The 20,342-nt window shown below is 35.1% G+C and overlaps 1 protein-coding gene across 2 annotated transcripts in view; it reads left to right on the forward strand.

Moving 5' to 3' along the window:
* FMN2 (formin 2) overlaps nt 1–20,342 on the forward strand; it is a 131,320-nt gene that overhangs the window by 27,392 nt on the left and 83,586 nt on the right. The window contains exons 4-8 of one of the 2 annotated variants that reach the window (XM_072332531.1): nt 1,904–2,045; nt 3,083–3,150; nt 12,803–12,835; nt 16,084–17,951; nt 19,001–19,145. In XM_072332531.1, the coding sequence (XP_072188632.1) occupies nt 1,904–2,045; nt 3,083–3,150; nt 12,803–12,835; nt 16,084–17,951; nt 19,001–19,145 (2,256 nt within the window). The remainder of the gene's footprint in view (nt 1–1,903; nt 2,046–3,082; nt 3,151–12,802; nt 12,836–16,083; nt 17,952–19,000; nt 19,146–20,342) is intronic. The other variant, XM_072332532.1, reaches the window with a different exon arrangement.

Genomic DNA, 20,342 nt, shown 5'->3' on the forward strand with positions numbered 1-20,342 from the left:
GTTGCTCTGATAATGTATTCTAATTGTATCATTATTCAGAGATATGGTGCTTGTGCTTTTTTTGTTTGGTTGGTTTTGGTTTTTTTTATTCAGGTGGGCTAATCTTGCATCAAAGATTATTTGTTAAAAGGTTACATTACATCTTTCAAGATACTGAAATATCATGCCTGGGAATGTTTTGCCTTCTATTTATATTATGTCAATATAATCTACAATCTATTGTCATTTTCTATTTTATTTCTCGATGTCCCTAAATATAATCGCAGTGAAAACTGTCTGTTATTACCCAGCTAACCGTCTGTACAGATTCTTGTTCCTTGGATTGTGTCTCTCTAAGCAATACAGTGAGCAGCAATATTTTGTTCTGGTTTGTTTCAGAAATATTTTCCTATGTTTTTGAGATTTAGATGGCACAGAAAAAAATAGCAATATTTAACACAGTTTCCCTTTCTTTATACAGTAACCACAGGCTTCCCTCTTATTCCTTCTCCCTTTTATTCCCGTGTTATTGAAATTTAGGCTGATGTCTGAAAATGTTTATCTTCTAAAAACCAAAAAATTGTATGAATTGGATAAATGGAAAGTACCAAGTTACTGAAAGAATTGTGTTAACCGTGCCTGTTTGGATAGCAAGTTAGAAAAGGATAGTTAGTAATGCTATCTCCCTTTAAAAGTCTAAGTAAGGAATCTGATGTAATTTTGTATAAGTGGATAAAAATCTTTATTTTTGCCTTTATTCAAGGAATGTTTATGTGTCTGGATTCTTATGTTTTTCATGCTGGAAAGATCTAATAAACTGCTTTCTGCTATATTTGCTGCAGAATTTTTCCTTTCTAACCTGTGTTTGCCTGTTGTAAGTTGTTTGGAGTAGAATGAAACTGTACAACTCTTATCACAATTTTTAAAGAAATAGAAGCTTTGTCACACGGAGTAGAAATTATTCCAGTGAAGTTAAATGTGTTTTGTTCTCTTTCTGTGTCCATGTCCAATACTTGTTTAGGATCTATGTAAAAGAAAAAAAAAGAAGTTTAAAATTAAAGATGAAATATGTAGCAAAAAAAAAATTGATATTGGAACAATAGAAGTGTACAAACCAGGCATCATAAATGTAATCTTTGGAAGAAATTATTATAGAGGGGTATCATAATGTTTATCCTATATGTTGATTTTTCTAGTTTTGTAGTGCAATATTTTGCATAATTCCAGACCAAATGCTACAACACGAACACTCTTGCTGGGACTGTTTTTTGTAGAATTTATAGTATTAAAGAGATCTGATCTCAAGGTGTATTTGGTGATTTGTGCTGAGAATTGCAACTAAAACTACTTGAATGTGATCAGCTAACCTTTTCTCAAGTTGAAATCATTGGTAACCGTTGGCTCAGCCTGTTATCAGAGTCTGGATGTCTCCTACATACACAAAATTGATAAAATTGAAAGCTGTTGAAAAATGCATTTGGAAGTGACATCAGATGATTAAGAACACTTCAGTTTACTTCTAAAAGTGAACTTACCTTTTTATTTCTCTCTATGAGAACAGAAATGTAAATGAAAACAGATCAGTAGAGTGGTACAGAATGAACATCCCGGCTCGGTTTATTCTAAAAAATCCTATGAAAATTTGGTTTCTTTTTCTAGTTTGCAAATATGATGTAAAATGTAGTGTACAGATTGAAATATTTTTTCCTTTCTGAACTGTGAACTAGCCCTATTTAAAGTAGTTTTGTCATGCTGTACAGTTCTTTCAGTATAGGTTTATTTTAATTCTTTGCACAAGATGGAGAGTATAAAAAGAATTCTGCCTTGACACATGAACTCTGTGTTGGAAACAAAGACTTTGATATTTTGATATTGTTTTTATTATATGAATTTCTCATTATTATTTTTTTTTTAATGACCACAGCAAGACCAGCTTTATACTTGGGCTGCAGTTAGCCAACCCACGCATTCATCAGATTACATCGAAGGAAGCTTTCCAAGGAGAATTCCATCAGCATGGCCCCCACCCAAACCTCCAGATGAACGACTTAAAACTCCAGAAGCAGGTATACTTTTTGATGTAGATATGATGTATATAAGTCATAGGGGGAAAATTTCTGCCTTTTAGTATCCAAGTTATAAAGTTAGTATCTTAACTTCTAACAGATCTGATTTAGAAGATCTTGGTTTAGCATCAGAAATGCTAGATTCATGCTATCTAACAGAAAATATTTAGCAAAAAATGTATGTTTATTAGCAATCAAGATGAGCACCTGGCACCTGCTGACACGTAGATTTTACCAGGTCTTGTGACCTTTGTTCAGTTACCTATCATTCTTTTTGTTCCCCTCAATTTGAAGAATTGAGTCATCATTTCAGCTGATCTCTTTGTATTTCTTGTGCCATTTGGGTGGAGTTGATTTCAGATTTCCATTTCTTGAGACCACAAGAGCAAAGTACTCCTTGCATGGACATTATTTATCATGGCAATACTTTTTTTATTGATGCAGTCACAAGCAAATAAGTGATGCCAACAAAAAATGCAGTGTTACTAATTGTTTATACAGTGGCTTTTACTCTTCTACCAAAGCAACTCTATTACTGGTCAAGGAAACATTAATATATGCATCTTACTGATGCAGTTCAGGGTGTGGGATGATCCGGCACTGGGCTATTACAGTAGTTCGGGTTTTTATTGATAAACGACTTATTATTTTATTTTGTATTCAATAAGAACGCTACCATATGTGGTAACTGAATTCATTGCCATCTACTTTGGTTTGCTTTTCTTGGAGACTTGTGTAATGGATATGCAATCAGAGTGACTGACTTTGAAAAACAAAAGGAGGAGTATTTTATTCCTTGTTTTACTTTGAGATTTTAGCATGGCAGGGGCTAGTGCAAATGAACAAAGAGTTTTATGTTTCTAATGTCTAGATGAATGATGACTTAAAGATATTTTGAAATATAGAATTGAAATATAGAATGTCATTAAATCCTTAATATTTATTTTAGAAGATCAATGAAATGTGTGTGTATATATAATCTGTGGGTTTTTTTATTGTTTTTTTTTTTGTTGTTTTGGTTTGGGTTTTTTTTTCAGAATCAGAGTTGAAATCTACTGTGCAAGAAGCAGGAAAACAACAGATAGAAGATGTCCAGCAGGTACAGGTAAGATCCTGATGCAAGCATTCTAAGTTGTATTCTATAAAAAGGCTGGAAAAGTTTGTACTTTGATCATTTATGCAATAGTTCTTGTCTCATGTGGTGAATTTTCAAAATGTAAACACTTTAGTTTTCTCTCTTTTAATCTAAATTTTTCTTTCAAAACTCTCATATGCTCTATTGTTTATCTAGGAACAGATATTAAATGTTCCTGCCTGCCTAAATTAATTGTCAAATTACAGTTCACTTCACTCAGTAGTTCTTTATTCCAGTGATCTAATGATATCTCTTAGAAATAGAAGGTTGGGTTATATTAGTTAATCTACAGAAGTTTGTGTGACTAATAGTGGTAGAGAGAATTTTTTTAATAGAGGGTTAGATCTGATCTATCTAATCTCCTCAGCCACAGCCCTTTCTTATATATTAATGGCTGTTTTGTAAAAATAATCATTGAATTTGTTTTTGAGGTAGAAAATAATGTCTAACAAAATACATACTATTCTTTGTTAGGCTTGCCAATATAATCCAGGTTCAAACAGAGATTTTATTTGTGGTTTAGTCTTACCAGACATTTGAAGAGTTCTTCAAGTTGGTTACCTAAATTCTCCTATTTCCATATTCAGGAATGCTTAAAGACTAGAACTCATTAGTTATAATTATATCACAAAAGTATTCTAAATGGCAATATTTGTGCCATGTATTTTTTTTTTTATCTTGCATCAGTCATTTATGTTGTCTGATTTACTTTATTTTGTTTGTTAGAGATCTCCGTCCCTCTTATTCATAATTCATTTCATACTCAATAATGTGAACTTCTTCCATTCTGTGCTATTTTTCATTTCACTGAATAACAGCAATAAGCACTTTGTATGCATGATCACCTCATTGACAAGAAATGTTCTCAAGTTTTTGCTGCATTGTCTTCTCTCTGTTTTACGTTAAAAATAAGAGTGGAAGAACCTTAATATTAGAAAATGTACATGAATGAAAGTGTTTCTGTAATGTCCCAAACAGCTGAAAATATCCAACATGCATACATTAAAAACAAACAAACAAAAAAACATTATATATATGTGTGTGTGTGTGCGCGCTAGTGTATATATATAATATATATATAATATATATAATATATATATATATATTTTTTTTTTACAGAGCACAATGGTAAAACTAATGCCTTTATTGTGTTTGGAGATGAATAATGTACTGTAGTCAATTCCTTCTTGTTATAGTTTTTACTTTTTGTTTAATGTGATGTAATGCTATGAAATGATTCTTTTAGAGACCTATCACTTCACTCTTTATCTAGTTTGTTTATAAGTTTTACTTCTGAAGGAAGCAAGCATTGGCTGCTGTTATCCAAGTAGGTGATAACAAAGAAGGGGAGACCTAGCATAAAATTTGAATCTGATAACTCTGTTTCTCTCAAATTTCCTCTCTTCCCTAATCCTTCCCTTAAAAGTTTTTCCACATTCTGTAAAGATAATTTGATATGGTTGGTAATGACATAGAAGCAAATGCAAGCGTAACATGTTGATAATTTATCTTGCTTATAATTCCATTCATTTAAATTCACTGCAAATGGCTTTTAAAGTAAAAAATGCATGTCACCTTGCTGTCCCCTTCCCCTCTGCCCTTTACTTTGCTTTATTTTATTTATTTGATAGATTTGTAACAGACAGGAAATAAAAGCCTTATAATTGTTAAACAGTCACATAAAAGCTGAGCTTGAGTACTAGGACATCACAGGACCAAAAACTTACGTGCTGTTTGACAGTCACCTAAATTTCTTGCTCTTTCACACATCTTATTACCAAAGCATTTTATATTTCTGTGACAATCTGTGCCTGAACTGCATAGCATCATCTGTGATAAATGCCTACTCAGCAGAAATTTAGAAAGCAAGTCCTGATTACATGTATGTGATGGTCAGAATTTCAATGCAGTGAATTACGTTCTATTGAAGATGTTGGGTCTCCTGTCTCACATCTGATTTCTAGCATTTTTGTTATATTACAGTTTGTACTGAGTACATTTGCAGTGGAAAAAATTGCCAACCAAAAACCAGTCTTATCCTTGTAGCATTTCAATTTCAGTTATTTGCTTTTGTTTGGTTCACTTAATTTCTACCAAGAAATAATCACCCAACCAAAATTATACTCCTTGAAATTCCATGTACTTCAACTAGTAGTAGGAACCGGATAAAATTTTGGTAGCTCTTAGGCACTAAAAATTTATGGTGCATGATCTTGTTGGTGCAATATCATGGGGAAATAATTCTAGCTTTAAAAGCCTTAAATTACATTATACATTTTAGCATGTTGAATATACCTTCTACTTTGAATACGTTATAGCTCTGATTCTTCAATCATCCCCTTAAAAAACTACTACTATGCTTTGATGAAAATCTCTTTCTACCTTTCAGGGGGAGTTTTTTTTTTTTTTACTCTAGTTTTTAATTACAAATCGTTATAATTCCTTTGGGTAATAACTTAACAGCTGCTGGGATGCTCTGATTTTTGTCGCCTACTAGTATTAGAAAAAGGGTTGTGATGTAATTTAAAATAAATATGTAATCAGCCTACTTCATAAATATTTGAAAATATTGGCTGGATTGGGAATTACTTTTAATTACTATAAAATGTCACAGCTCAACTTTATCTTGGAATGTGACTCAAAATCTTGTGCATGAAAGCTTAGAAAGGTTCTTAAAGGTGAGGCAAAGAAGACTTGCCTGAAATGGGGGAGTGATTCTACAATAGCAAATAAAATAGGGTGTGGGTTTTTTTAATAGACAATTTTTCTTCTATATAACAAAGCTGTCATCTGGATGAAGATGCTGTAGATGAGACTGGTTAATAATTGTTCAATAGGAACAGGAGGAGAAAAAAAGTTTTAGTGCTAATAAGAGAAAAGTTCCAATGTTGTGGCTTTTTATTTTTTTTTAATGCAGCTTCAATTTGCATGCTCTTTCTTGAGAACAAAAATATGAATTTTCAGAAGATGCAATGGTCTTATACGAGAAAAGAGTTCAAATGAAGGAAACTTCTTAGAAGTTCACTGTATGAACTGAACACTAATGAAATCTACCCGTTGAGTTTTACAGAGTAAATACTATAATGATCTGTGTTCTCACAAATAGTTGGATATTTTGTTTTAAGAACAAGCATCAATTTAACATTCCTACAACTTCATGCCAGCATATCCCAATCACAGAAAACAAAAAGCTAGGGGAAAAAAAAAATAAAATTAAGAGTTATTTTAAATTCTAATCTTTCCTAGCATTGTCTAGGTTTGTGTATGTGTGGAGCAGCAATTTACTCTAATTTTACATTCAATATGTAATGTTGCAGTTTGGGGTATTTCTGCTTCAAGCAAGTAAGCATATGTAGGTGTTTTCTTGTTAGCTTTAACAATAAATTATGCTTTATCAAAAATGTATGGAAAGAAGACAAATTTCTTGTGGCACAAGAAATGATAGAAATCTAGTAGATACTTCACTTAAGGAGTCATAGGAACTGTGCAAGTGCAAAACATTTTACTTGGGCAGTAAAAGGGAATCTAATCTTTGTAAAAGCTATCTCCCAGATGTGATTAGCAGAAATTCATGAAATACAGTTTTTTATAGAAGTTTCCAATTTTGTTGAGTTTCTTCTCTTTTTCTTAATGTTAAGCTTATTCTTCAGCTTTAACATGCTCCAGTGGTTTTGTTTTTGCTATAGAAAGCCTAATGAGCATTAAGATTTTTTTTTTGTTTGTTTTATAACTCTAGTAGATAAATAAAGTTTTTAAATATGAAATTATTGACTGAGCATGACTGTTCTGCTCTCCAAGCTATACCTATAGCTGAGCTTTGTATTTAAAGAACTGGATTCTGCTAGTGTCAGAATGGCCCTGAAGGAAAGATGACACCACAAGGAGAAATGGTAGAACTGTGGGAAGAACTGTGTAAATAGAGCCATAAAGACACCATAAAGAAGTCGGCCTATTCAGCCACTAGATGGCAGTTAAGTATTTTTGAAGAAGCATGAAATGCACTTGTAAATCTTTCTCAGAGGAGTCCTTAAAATACTCTCAGGTGAGAATACATATTTATTGGTCTGAAAGTGGTGGTTTTCTGGTAGTTAAGAAGCTAGCCTGTAAACGGTATTCACATCTACTGTATTTAAATTTGGCCAAGGTTTAAGGAAGTGGAGTATCTCCCAAGGCTAAGACTAAAAATAACAGCAATCCTGAAATATTGAATGTTCAGAAAACTCTGTGCTGTCATTGTTAGGGTACTTTTTTTTCCCTGTTATTGTTGGTTATTAGTCCAGCTTTGTAAACACATTTGATTGGTATAATCTTCAAGATTGCTAGAAGGCCGATAAATATTCTGAATCTTTTCTGAGCCTTTTTTATTTATTTCTGATGTTGGAGAGGATAAAAAATGATGCTTTTTATTTTTATTTATTTGTTAAATGTTCATGGAATATAAATCACAGGCTCTGCATTTAAATAAAGTGGAATCTAATATATCAAGCCTCTGTGGGAAGAAGAAAGACAATTGATTTTTTTGAACAAATATTAATGTTTTGAATCATATCCAGACTTTACAGTTCTTGGATAGGCTTCCACTATTTTGCGTGAAGCCACTACTTGCTTCTTTAAAAAGAACAAAATATGTTTTTTGGGAAGAGATAATAGCACATTTTTTCACTCTTTCTCCTGATCCTAGTGAGACTAAAAGTAGTTTTGTTCTAATCCTATAGTAGTAGTAGTATAAAGATCATAGAGTATTCTAGGGCTGAATAGACATAAGGAGGGCATTTTGTTCAGTCTCTCCCCCACCAACACTTTTCTGCAAGCAAGACTAGCATAGATGTTTGGCTGCATTTCTTAGAACTTTGTTCATCTCCAGGGATGGATCTGTGATATGTGCTAGTATGTACTTACTGCTTTGCCAAGTCAGTAATAGAAAGATGAAGACTTTCTTTATGGTTACTTGCTACATTTCTGATGTGACATAACTGCTTGAGAGCTGAAAATATGTAGTTTAAGGAAAATAGATTTATTTTAAGTTACTTCTAGTTTTTATATGAATGTTGATTAAAATAATTCTCAAGAAACTTCTGGACAAGTCCAGGTGCTTCATCCAGTTTCTATGAGGCAGACTTTATGAGAATATGGCAGAACAGAATGTAAATTTTGCATAATGATCACTCTGTATTTTCCATTTTGGTTATGATTTCTACTTCAGGAAGAGAAAAGAAAAAAAAAAAAAAAAAGAAAAAAAAAAACAGATTTGTGTTATTTTATATTCAACTACTTAGAAAAGTAGCACCAAGCTTAAAGTTCCAGGAAAAAATAATGCCTGACCTGTGTGGTTGCAAATTCGGTACAATTGAAGTTGATCGAGATTTACAGACTTTCCTTACTTCTATCACAAATGAAAGGGAGAAAAAAACACTGATATATTTTACATGAAGTTTTGTGGTGGAACTTAAAATCCTTGGCTATAATATGTCAGTTTCTCGTTTTTCTCAAAATATAAATGACTGAAAGGGATAGGCCTTGTTTTAGGAAGTTACCATTTGTATTCCTCTCTGTGACTCTGAGGAACGGATTGTCTTTCTCCGTTGCTCTTTTACAGACTTCTAGTAAAATACTAGCAGAGTGTTGTCATTTCTGAGTGAGGAGTGAGTAAAGAGAAATGCATGACAGGCATAAAGTTATATAGAAAATACAGGTTTAAAATACTTTTTTTAATTATTATTATTTTAGAGGATATTTTGATTGTTATATTAAAAACCCTAAGTTACAGATAATCACATACTCTCAAATCTTAAATCACTTGCTTTGTTTCAAGTACTCATATTACTCTGCAGACTTTCTTTTCAAATATCCATCATACCAAAATCTTCTTACTTAAACTCTCAAAACATAATCAAGTCATTGGAGATGAGCTTTGTGATTTATTTTATTTGGTATTCTCATCTGAAACGAAAGATCTTTGTTTTTAATAATCTTTCCAACTTTAAAGAGTTAGAGAAGCTGACTGGCTTCCAGTCCCTACCTTCAGCATATTCATGGATATATTTGTGAAGACTGTGATTCCATCCAGACATATTATTTAGGGGGATATTTAGCAGGATTGTATTTCAGGGCCCTGAAGATTATTTATCCCTTTTGACAAAGAATTATTCTTCCTAAGGGCATTTTTTTCACTGCTACTTCTGTTTGAAGCCTGAAACAAAAGCAATATACGAGTCTCCCATTTTGTGGTCTGGCTAAGTTTTTGTATAAAAAGGTCAAGCACTGTGTAGAAGTATCAAACTCCAGGCATTTGCATATCAGGACATGGCAAACTTGACCTGTAAAACTGTTTTTTCTTTTCTTTTCTTTTTTTTTTTTTCCTTTTTTTTTTTTTCTTGTTCTTCCGGTACTGGACCATCAGGAAAAGAAATAAAAGACATTGGAGGAGTCACAAATTCAGGTTATCTTAACGTTTGCATTTGGGCGATAGAATCCTTGCTTTCTATTTCTAGTATAAAAATTTGTACTGTTCCTGGAAATAAAGAGTGTGCCCCCGGTGGCACACGGTGTTAGAACCGCCGCTTGCAACACCGGAGGGCCCGGGTTCGAATCCCCCCTGTGGCGCAAGCGGTAGAAGTGCCGCTCTGCTACACTAGAGGGCTTGAATCCCGGGAGTTGGACTCGATGATCTCTAAGGTCCCTTCCAACTCGCACGATACTATGATACTATGATAAAGAGCACAGAATGAAGAACAATAAATGGCAGTACCTGCCCAGGGTGCTGAATCATATACAGATGAACAAAAATTAAAAATAATAATAATTTTTAAAAAAGCCTATTCCAGACAAGTTCAGCTTCTTCCCACAGTTTGCCAATTTAGTAAAGTTCAAGTTATGACGGATTTAATTATGTTTTAACACAGTGAGGTGGTTGGTTTTCTTAGCTTTGATATATAGAAAAGCTTTTAGACTCATAGTGTAAATAGTGTGGAAAATAATTTCCTTTCTTCTACCCTGTATCTTGTGTTTTTTTCTGTGTTAAAATAAATCCACAACAGATATTATTCCTACTTTTAAAGCAGTTGTTGACTCCTAAGGAACCTGCCACTAATTGGATTGATAGCATAGATGACTCTGTTTCAGTTCTCTCTTCAGCTGTTGAAAGATCTGAGTGCAACTACTTTTATTATAGCAGTCTCTATATTAAGCAGCAGAGACATAGAGGCATAGCAGAGAGAGGCATAATAAGGTTATGTTACAAATAATAAATATGGATCTCTGTTGTTCGTTTTTGTTTGTGTTTTTTGTTTGTTTTTTGTTTTTTTCTTAGTTGTTTTTCCTATTTTCTGGCATAAATGAAGCTAGATGGAGTATGCTCTTTTGAAATTATTTGTGCAGGCCTGAAATAGTATAGAAGACAGTTATTACACTGGAGCATTGCATTGCTTCTAGGGTGGTCAGTGGTTCTCTTAAGATTTTATCTATCTCCAGTCAGCAAAAATTCTTGAGGCTCCTGTTATAGTAGAACACTAGGATAACCTACAGTCATATTTCAACTTAGCTACAAGCCTTATGACTTCATAGAGGGAGAATTCTGCAAGTTTTCAACCTTTGATGCATCTTCAGTTTACTGACTAAAAATGGGAACAGGAAAGAAATGGATTGTTATCCTCTGAAGTGTGTTTAGCTCACGGAGAAGGCATTCACATGACTGTTTAGGAGCAGATGCTTCAAAAAATTGCATCTAGGGAAACTGCTTTCTTACCTCCAACTTTGAAAGTTGGCATTTGTAATGAACCTGTCTTGGTTGTAGGTCCATTTCCTCTGCCAAGTCTATATTTTCTTATTTAACTATTTGAATTATGCTAATTATTGTGTTGTGTTGTTGTTGTTTGTTTGTTTGTTTGTTTAATTATTTCTGTTATTTGGGTGTTTATTTTGTCATCTGTAATAGGATATGATAACTTTTCAGCTGATTATAGGCTTGTCCTAGCTCACCAGTTTAGGAAGAGCTAAAAAGCCCCAGTGCCAGAAAAGTGTAGGCTGTTGTAATCTAATGGTTGCAGTGTGTCACTTGTGTCTCTGTGTGGGAGATTAGCTCACATTCACCAAATAAAATTAATCACTTCAGGCAGGGCCGTGCATTTCACTTACTTTCTAGAGCAGGCTTGTTCAGTGATATTCAGGTGCCTGAGCGTCACATTTCATTGTGGTTGTAGGAGAACAGGGAGTGTAACTTAACATACAGTATAGCTTTAAACTAATGTGAAAACGTACATCCTTTGTCTCCATGCATACACCTTCAATACAGTAAATTTTTCTCAATTGAGATATGATCTACTAGTCTGAGGAAGAAACTAGCATCCAATACCAATTCTCCTTTGGTGGTTCTCCCTGAAGCCATTGGCTTCACTGTCAGCTATTGACCCAATTTCTACATTTGTAAAACTGAAATGTTGAAATGAGTTTTGAGGATTAAGTGAAACATGAGAATCAGTTAGATGGGTGCTGTGCTGTTTGAATGCAAGTGATCATCAGTACTTCTTTTTTGAAAACAGCTGTAGCACTGAGAAGTTTTGTTAGTGTCATGTCTCCTTTCCTTAAAGTCGATTGAAAAGAACATTGTTCTAAACAACTGGATTCTACTAGTACCATGTGCTGACAAACTGATAGATCTTAAGAGATCTTTGGTCATCTTAGTTTTGCTTACATGTTTTTGTTTCAAGAGCATGGATGCAATCAGGTAGCAATACAATTAGTAATTTCAGAGAAACAAAAGGCGGAAAAAATAAAAAAAGGGAAAGAGGGTAAACAAATGTATAATCCTGTCTTAAACATATGAATTCCACATAGAGGAAATATCATGACCCTGTGCAACAAACTGCTGAAAATGATCAGCAACTGATGCAACTTTGGGGTTCGTAGTAGCATAAGATATATATTTTTCAGATATTCCAAAACTGCCATTGAGAACTGCCACTCAGTTTACTGTCAGAAGATAAAGGCACATTACCTCTGTTCATAATACATATAAGTGAATGCCAAATATGTGCGTATATTGGAAACTATATGGAGAGATAATAAATATAGTCTGTAGCACGAATAGGAGATTTCTAGAAATAGATTTAGCCTATTGCTATATTTTGCAATTTTTTGTTTCCCTGCCTGGAAATTATATTTCATCTGAGAAATTCAACTCATTAGAAGATGAGCTGTGATCTGAAATTTTAAATGTTTGACAATGGGCATATTTTATCCTTGCAGATAAGCTTTTCTGCTGATGCAAGTCTTTGCAAACATGAGAAGATTGGAATGAGTTGGCTGTAATGTACAGGCTGTTTGTACATGTGCAGATTCAAGTATATAAGCTTTTACACAGCAAGCAGTATCTGTTGGATACTGCATGCTCACAAGTCTATCATGACAACACAAGCACAACTAGGTCAGCTGTTCCAGATTTAGCCAATACATTGCGTATGGAATGTGTAGAACTTGTTTGAGGAATGCTGAGCACCATTTTATATTCATACACCTGTGGATTTTTTTATTTTTATTTTTTTATTTTTTTCCTGTTCACAGCTTTCACACAGTTCATCTGGATAAAGAAAGGCTTAAGCTTCCACCTTTCTTTCTTTCTTTACAGAAAGAAGACTGTTCCACAGTGCCTGGGTCCTGGGTAAGAACTCTAGGCAAGACAGAGTTCCCACATATTGCTTTTAAAACCCGTAGGTTTCTGCAGTGGAATTGTACTTTGGATTGAAAAATGAACTTTCTTTTACGATGTGAATTTTTAACATGATATTCAGGTTCTTATCAACAGCTTTTTACCATCTTACATATATACCAAAAATTCTCTCTTGCTTGTTCTTCCAATGAATGATCAACTTTTCGGTTCTGATCACTCATGGTTTTTTGTTGTTTGATTGTTTGTTTGTTTTGTTTTATTGCTTGTTTTGGTTTGGTTGGCCTGTTCTTCAAATTTCCTTTCTTATTAGCGGAAATGTGCTATGTGTTATGTTTCTTGGATAAAACTCGGGATTTAAAAAAAAAGTAATCTCACGAGCTTTTTAAGTTCATGCTGTAGGAAAGGCAATAATCTAATGAAACTAGTCTGAGGGCATCTAGAATAATTCTGGAAGCAAATAAATATGGATTTTGTTCTGTTTTTGAACTAAATAAGTTTGAGATCAATGCAGTATGCAGTTCTCTCAGCATTTATAGCAAAGTCTTCTATGTTCATATAAGTCTTTTTTGTTTCTATGTGAAAAACTGGATATAATTGTAATACTTACATAACAAGATAACAGTACGTTAGTAAAGCTGAAATAGACAGTTTTCCTGCTGTCATTGAGACATGGTTTTAGAGCTTGAAGTCAAGACACTTTAGTTCATCAAAACATTTTTTTTCTTCAATTACTTAATCATGCCACTTGGCTGTCTTCTTAGGAAAAAATAAAAACACTTTTCTTGAAGAAACTTTCATGATCTACAGAGTAAATTATCCTGTATATATACACTGTATAGATACCGCTGATTTCTAGGCTTTCCCTGTAGCTCATTTTGCATTTCAGAATTCAAGGACTATCTCTTTTTTACTTGTGGAAAAATTTAATCTAATCTGAATAAACTAGGTTTTAATGCAGTCAACTCTTGAGATCAGCTGTCATCTTCAGAACCATTTAATATTGTGTTTAATCCTGCTGGCTTTAGTGGTGTTTTTTGTTTGTTTGTTTGTTTGTTTTTGTTTTCTTTGTTTTTGCTTTTTTAATTGCAATAATTTTCCAATTCAGTTTGAACTGGTAGACTGTTCTTTCGGTTTTAAAATTGGATCCTAAGAGAGTTACAGTCTGGGGAAACTGGATTTTTTTCACAAATAACTGAAAACAATTGTGTGGCCTTAGAAATCCTGGCATTATATTTCTTCTGATAGTCTTGTCTTTTGAAGAATTTATAGGTCTTAATTCTGTGTTTGCGGGTGACTGACAGTGGAGATATGAGGAGATGAACTGCAGAGATAATAGAGCATTCATCTTTTTCTTTTATAATGAAGTTCTTTAGCAAAACTGCTGCCACTACAAACACTAAGCTATTAACAGAAATGGAGTGTAACTTAAGCAGTCTGTAAAGGAAGTATCTTTAACCATTTTTCCTTGTTAAAATATCATTTGTTAACATGTCTATGTTAACTCCTTCACTATTCATCAAAAATCTTTTTTTTATATATTCTGTTTTTACATTTCTATTCAAAGTTTGGTTGGGAGAACAAGTTGAAATACATGAGTTTCAGATCAAACTGCAATTCCAGAACATTCAGACAACATAGAAGACTTAGCTTTGATAAAGTAGATTCAAGATCGCACCATATTTGTTTTAAGTGTTTTTTAGCACTTTTCTAGCTGCTGCTTTTTAATTTTGAGATTGTTTTAGATCACCTGGAAAACTAAGATAAGCATGAAATTGTAATCTTATGTTTAAAAAACAATTTTGTGCAGAAACAATTTTCTGAGTATTAATGATCACATATTTTATAAATAGTTACTATCTGGAAGTTACAACTTCACTTTCTAGAAAGAATATTGGCTTTTATACTCATGTCAAAGAAGAAGGTAAAAACATCATTTTCCTGAAACAAATAAAGGCAATTAGTTAATCAGGTATTGTATGATTATTTGTAGGCTTCTTTTCAAAACCTGTGAAATCTGAATACTAGAAAGGTTCCCTATGAAATAAGCCTACAGTCTCATCATTAAGTTTGCTTTCATGAAAGCATAAAAAGTCACTGAACAGTTTAGCCATAATCGCTTTCAAAACCTGTCATCTGACAAACTTAATCTAAATGCTTGAAGTGCTGTTGCGTGTGACTAATATCCCAAATTAAAACCAAATAACAGCAAAGAGTACTAAAAAGTAAATGGATATAACTAGGAAAAAAAAACCTTGGAAGACTCTGTATTGTAATGTCACTTCATTTCTATATACTGTTCAACATTCTGAATAAGCACTAATGGCTGTTTTGGGACTGTTTCTTCTTTCGGTATCTTTTGATAAAGCACATACTCATTGCATTCAGTAGTTTTGTAGGTATTTTTTGTTGTTGTTGTTGATAAGAATGTAAGAATTACTGTGCTATTTAAGGTTCTCCATTTCTGCACTCAATGAACTGAAGGGCGGGATCAGATGTTTGAGAAAAAGAGATTAAAAATGTGAAAGCTGTAAATCACAGAATAACCATTCTGGACAAGACGCTTTTCTAACTTCACTCATTCAGTTTGTCACTTGGCAGAGGAGAGTCAAATTTCAGGTGGGAGGACAGTTCTCTCCTAATTTTGTCTTCTTTCCTAAGAACCTGAATGGAAAGAAGCATTATTACTCTCCATTTTGAGATTAGTTTCTTTCAAAAAGTAAACATTAAATATGTACAGCATTTCTTATTTTTATGTTATTATTAATGTGTATATATTGAAATCCAGTAGTCAGAAGTATTTGAGTCTGTTATTCACAGTTCCATCCCTTTGAAGAAATGCTTAACATATTTCCAGATAACAGAATTAAAGTGTTGCAGTGCCCTTCCCAATAGCATAGCTGTGTATCAATGTGTACATATACACTTAAAGCATTTGTACTCAGTGGTACTTGGTTAGGGTATGAGGGGAAAGAGTTGTTTCTGGAATTTGTTGTTTTTAACTGTAATTGCAGTCTGAAACATGCTCATGCTGATGAAGATAGTTTCATACTGAAACAAGTCATTTTAGTCAACAGTTTTCTTCTGCTGTAAGATACTTCTGTTAAAAATGATACCTATTTTTAAAGGCTTGTCAACTCTGAAGCTCTGGAATACCAGTACCCTTTGTCAAAATCTTTTATGTGCAATAGTAATAAATATTATCTTGTTTGTGTTTATTATATGTTCCTTTTCTCTTAAAGGATGATTTGGAAGCAAAGTCTGAGGAGCGTGCCAGTGTCATCCAGCAACTTGAGCAAACTATTGAGGATCTGAGGACTAAAATTGCAGAACTAGAGAAACAATTCCCTGCTACAGAAGTACAGACTACTGTGAGGGAGCATGAAAATGAGCATGTCCGTACTGCCTGCAGGGAATTCAGTAGTGTGACTCTTCAAACAAATGGAAAGGAGACTGTGCCCAGAACTGTGTCACAAGCAAGATCTGTACAAACGTCACCAACAGAAGATTATTCAACACACACAATGCCTTCGGCCAACACACTGCCACTGCACCCTTCACCACTGCACTTGGAAAGCAGCAAAAGTGAAGAGCCATCTGAGAAATTGCCAGCTCTAGAATTACAGCCTACGTTTTGTTCTGAAATATCCTTAATTCTGTCACCTAAGTTAATCTCGGTGCCGCTGGATGCAAGCCAATCAGTACAGACTGCTTCACAGTCACCTCTTCCAGGACCCAAAGCTAATTTGTCCCTTGCATTTGAAGGCGAGACTGAATTTTCTGCTCCTCATCAATCAATAGGTATTAGAAATGTGACTTGTAGTGAACATTCCCTTTCTTTACCCACAGAGCCAATGTGTAGCATTCCCTCATCACTATTGGCTACTGAACTTGCTGCTCCTGTACCTGGGGTACATGGCTCCTCCGTCACTGCTCCCATGCCTGTGGCAGGAGTACCACTCCCACCACCCCTGCCTGGCTCAGGACTCCCTCTGCCTTTTGCTGGCCCAGCAATACCACATCAGGACCACTCTTTGCCTGGTGTAACGATAGCACCCCAGCAGCTGCTGCCACTACCACCACCTCCTCCTCCTCCTCCTTTGCCAAGTGGGGAGATACCAGGATTGCCTCCAGCTCCCCCTCTCCCATGTACTGGAGTTCCACCACCTCTGCCAGGAGCAGGAGTCCCACACCCTTCTTCTGGCTGGAGCATCCCACCCCCACCACCACCTTTATCTGCAGCTGGTATCCCTCCCCCACCTCCTCCTCTGCCTGGCCTAGGAATGCCACCTCCACCCCCAGCACCACCTCTATCTGGAGTGGGAGTGGCACCACTTCCTCCACCCCTGCCTGGAGGGGCCATCCCACCATTTCCTCCTCCACTATCATCCTTGCCTGGTGCAGGTGCCCCTTTACCACAACCACCTCCCCCGCCTCCTCTACCTGGTACGGGAGTCCCTCCTCCACCACCTCCTCTACCTGGTGCAGGAGTCCCTCCTCCCCCGCCTCCTCCCCCACCTCCTCTACCTGGTGTGGGAGTCCCTCCTCCCCCGCCTCCTCCACCACCTCCTCTACCTGGTGTGGGAGTCCCTCCTCCCCCGCCTCCTCCACCACCTCCTCTACCTGGTGTGGGAGTCCCTCCTCCCCCGCCTCCTCCACCACCTCCTCTACCTGGTGTGGGAGTCCCTCCTCCCCCGCCTCCTCCACCACCTCCTTTGCCTGGTGCGGGCGTCCCTCCTCCGCCACCTCCTTTGCCTGGTGCGGGCGTCCCTCCTCCGCCACCTCCTTTGCCTGGTGCGGGCGTCCCTCCTCCGCCACCTCCTCTACCTGGTGCAGGCGTCCCTCCTCCGCCACCTCCTCTACCTGGGTGGGGAGTGCCACAGACAACCTCATCACATTTGCCTGGAGAAGTGGCACCCCTTCCACCACCAGCTCAAGGCAGCGCCTATACAGCCGTTCCACAAGTTGGTGGATTTCTACCTCCACCATTACCATCTGGTTTATTTGCAATGGGTATGAATCAGGAGAAAGGGAGCAGGAAACATGTGATAGAGCCTTCTCGACCAATGAAGCCTCTTTATTGGACAAGAATTCAGCTCCACAGTAAAAGGTAAGTTATATAATTATGAAGATTGTGCTTTTACTGTCTTTATAGCATCATGCTATGAACAAAAGAATTTATTTACCACTACTAAGATCTCTAAGAGAGACTTAGAACAAGTTGAGTACTTAAACTGGGTGTCTGTTCCATTTATAAGCACACAAACCCTGAGTAATGTTATTTATTCATGAAAGCTCATTTAGGGCAGTGTTTTCAGATGTGGTGTTGCGTATCATATCTTAATCAGAAATCCTAGGGTGGTTGTATGCCACTAACCTTTTCATTAACTGCTTTTTAGCATTGTACTTGTGATTTCCCCACTTGGTTTTTAAGATGTGATCCTTCTCTTGAGTAAGTGAACAAACTTTGATAGTGTCTTTTCTCCAGATGAGTGTATGCTGAACAGTTTTTATTCTTCTCTTTTCTTTGTCCAGTGACCTAGAAAAATTTTATCACATTGTACATCTAGCATACAGTCAAACCACAGGGCTGGTTTTTTTTATTATTATTTTTTTAAATTTATTTGTTTATTTTCTTGTTGGTAGCATGTCTCTGTAAATCTCTTGTAGCTCTTATTTGTTGATATGATACTGATATACTTGGGTTTGGTCATTGATGGTTTTCATTTGTCTGTATAGGTCTTAGTTATAAAAACAAATAACCATAAACCTCTTTCCTTATCAGTCTTTTCTTTGTCTCTTCTGTTCTACTGTTTCTTCTACTTTTTAATGATGAACATCTTCTGTCTTCAGTTTCTTCTTGCCACTGTCACACAGGCAGTCTGCTGATAGCTGTAAATTTCTACTACTTTGTGTGCATGTCTGCGTATTTTATAACCTATTTTCATTTGTGTATTGAAGTGGAAAGTATAAATGATTCTGACAAGTTTCCTGTGTGAACAAAGAAGTTTTGGGAAGAATGGACAGTATATCTTATCAAAATGCTGCTAGTAGAAGTCAGGCAACAACTTGTAAACTGTTGCTATCTTATTTTCTTCATTCCACCATTTATGATTTTAGTTTGACACTGCCCTACATAGGTCTTTTGCTTAACTTTAGAGATTCTAGTGCTTCACTTGTGTGGGAAAAAATTGAAGAGCCTTCCATAGATTATCATGAATTTGAAGAACTATTTTCTAAAACAGCTGTTAAAGAGAGGAAGAAACCTATTTCGGACACCATTACAAAAACAAAGACCAAACAAGTGAGTACTTAATTTCAGATATTTTCTAGCCTGGCATTTATGTAAAAGTTTTTTGCATGCAGCAGAGGTTTTGTTTTGTTTTGTGTTTTTTGTTTGTTTGTTTGTTTTTGTTGTTGTTGATGTTTGTTTGAAATTTTTACCACATATATATGCTATATAGAAATTGAAGAAAAAAAAATGTAGGGTGCTTTTCAAAGCTGTTTGTTGAAGAATGATGATTTTGCTTAATTAATTGTTTTGAAGTTAAATATATATATATATCTAAACTTTGCTTTATCCACTTTATATATAAAAGATACAGATATGATGCTTGAAATTGACTCCACGTGTGCAAGACTTAAATGAGGAGTATATACATTATTTTGAAGGATTTTATAAATGAAAGAAATGGATGTAAATTACCATGATTTCAGAGGAAAGTGATATTTAAGAATCTAATTCCTGATGTTATATCATAAATAATAGTTCTAAGCTTATACTATGTTTATATATAGTGAATATAAAGCTTATGCATACTAACAATGAAAAACACAGTCAGGAAAATATAATAATCAGACTGATTTTTTTGAAGCAGGGTTCAAAAATCCCACAGCATATATTAAATGTAAAATTTAAAACCTGAGGTAAAAGAACTGCATGTGAATATGTACTTGACTAGGTAGAGGCTCTAACCTTCTTTGATTTGAAATGCCTGACCAAATTTTGGTGATATGTTGGGTAGTTAATTCACAATTAAAATTTCAGGCTATAGAGGAGATTCTTATTCCTGTTACTCTGTAGAAGGCTAAACAATGTTTAAAATTCTTGTTTTATCTCTCATCTTTATTATTCTGCTTTTCTGAACTCAACTGGGATCCTACTGTTCGGATACATTTCCCCTCGCATACTTTTTACTGTCCTAGCAATGTGCTGCAGGCAATAGAAAAAGTACTGAAACTCAGATGGGTATGGTAGGGTGCTGTGGCACAAGCAAGGGGTAGAAAGAGACAGAAGTTAGAAGTAAACATTACATGGGGATTTTAATACTAGCAGTACATATTTTTCTTGAAGTGAGAAAATACTTACCAATAAATAAAATGTAGATAAAACTAACTGAAAATGACTGACTGATCTTAACTTCTTTGAAAATCAGTTGTATATGGCAGAAATTTTCACACAGAATTTAAGGCAGTCTAAGTAGCTGCCATGTTTTAAATC

This window comes from Excalfactoria chinensis, chromosome 3 (genome assembly GCF_039878825.1).
Source record: "Excalfactoria chinensis isolate bCotChi1 chromosome 3, bCotChi1.hap2, whole genome shotgun sequence".
Lineage (NCBI taxonomy): Eukaryota > Metazoa > Chordata > Aves > Galliformes > Phasianidae > Excalfactoria > Excalfactoria chinensis.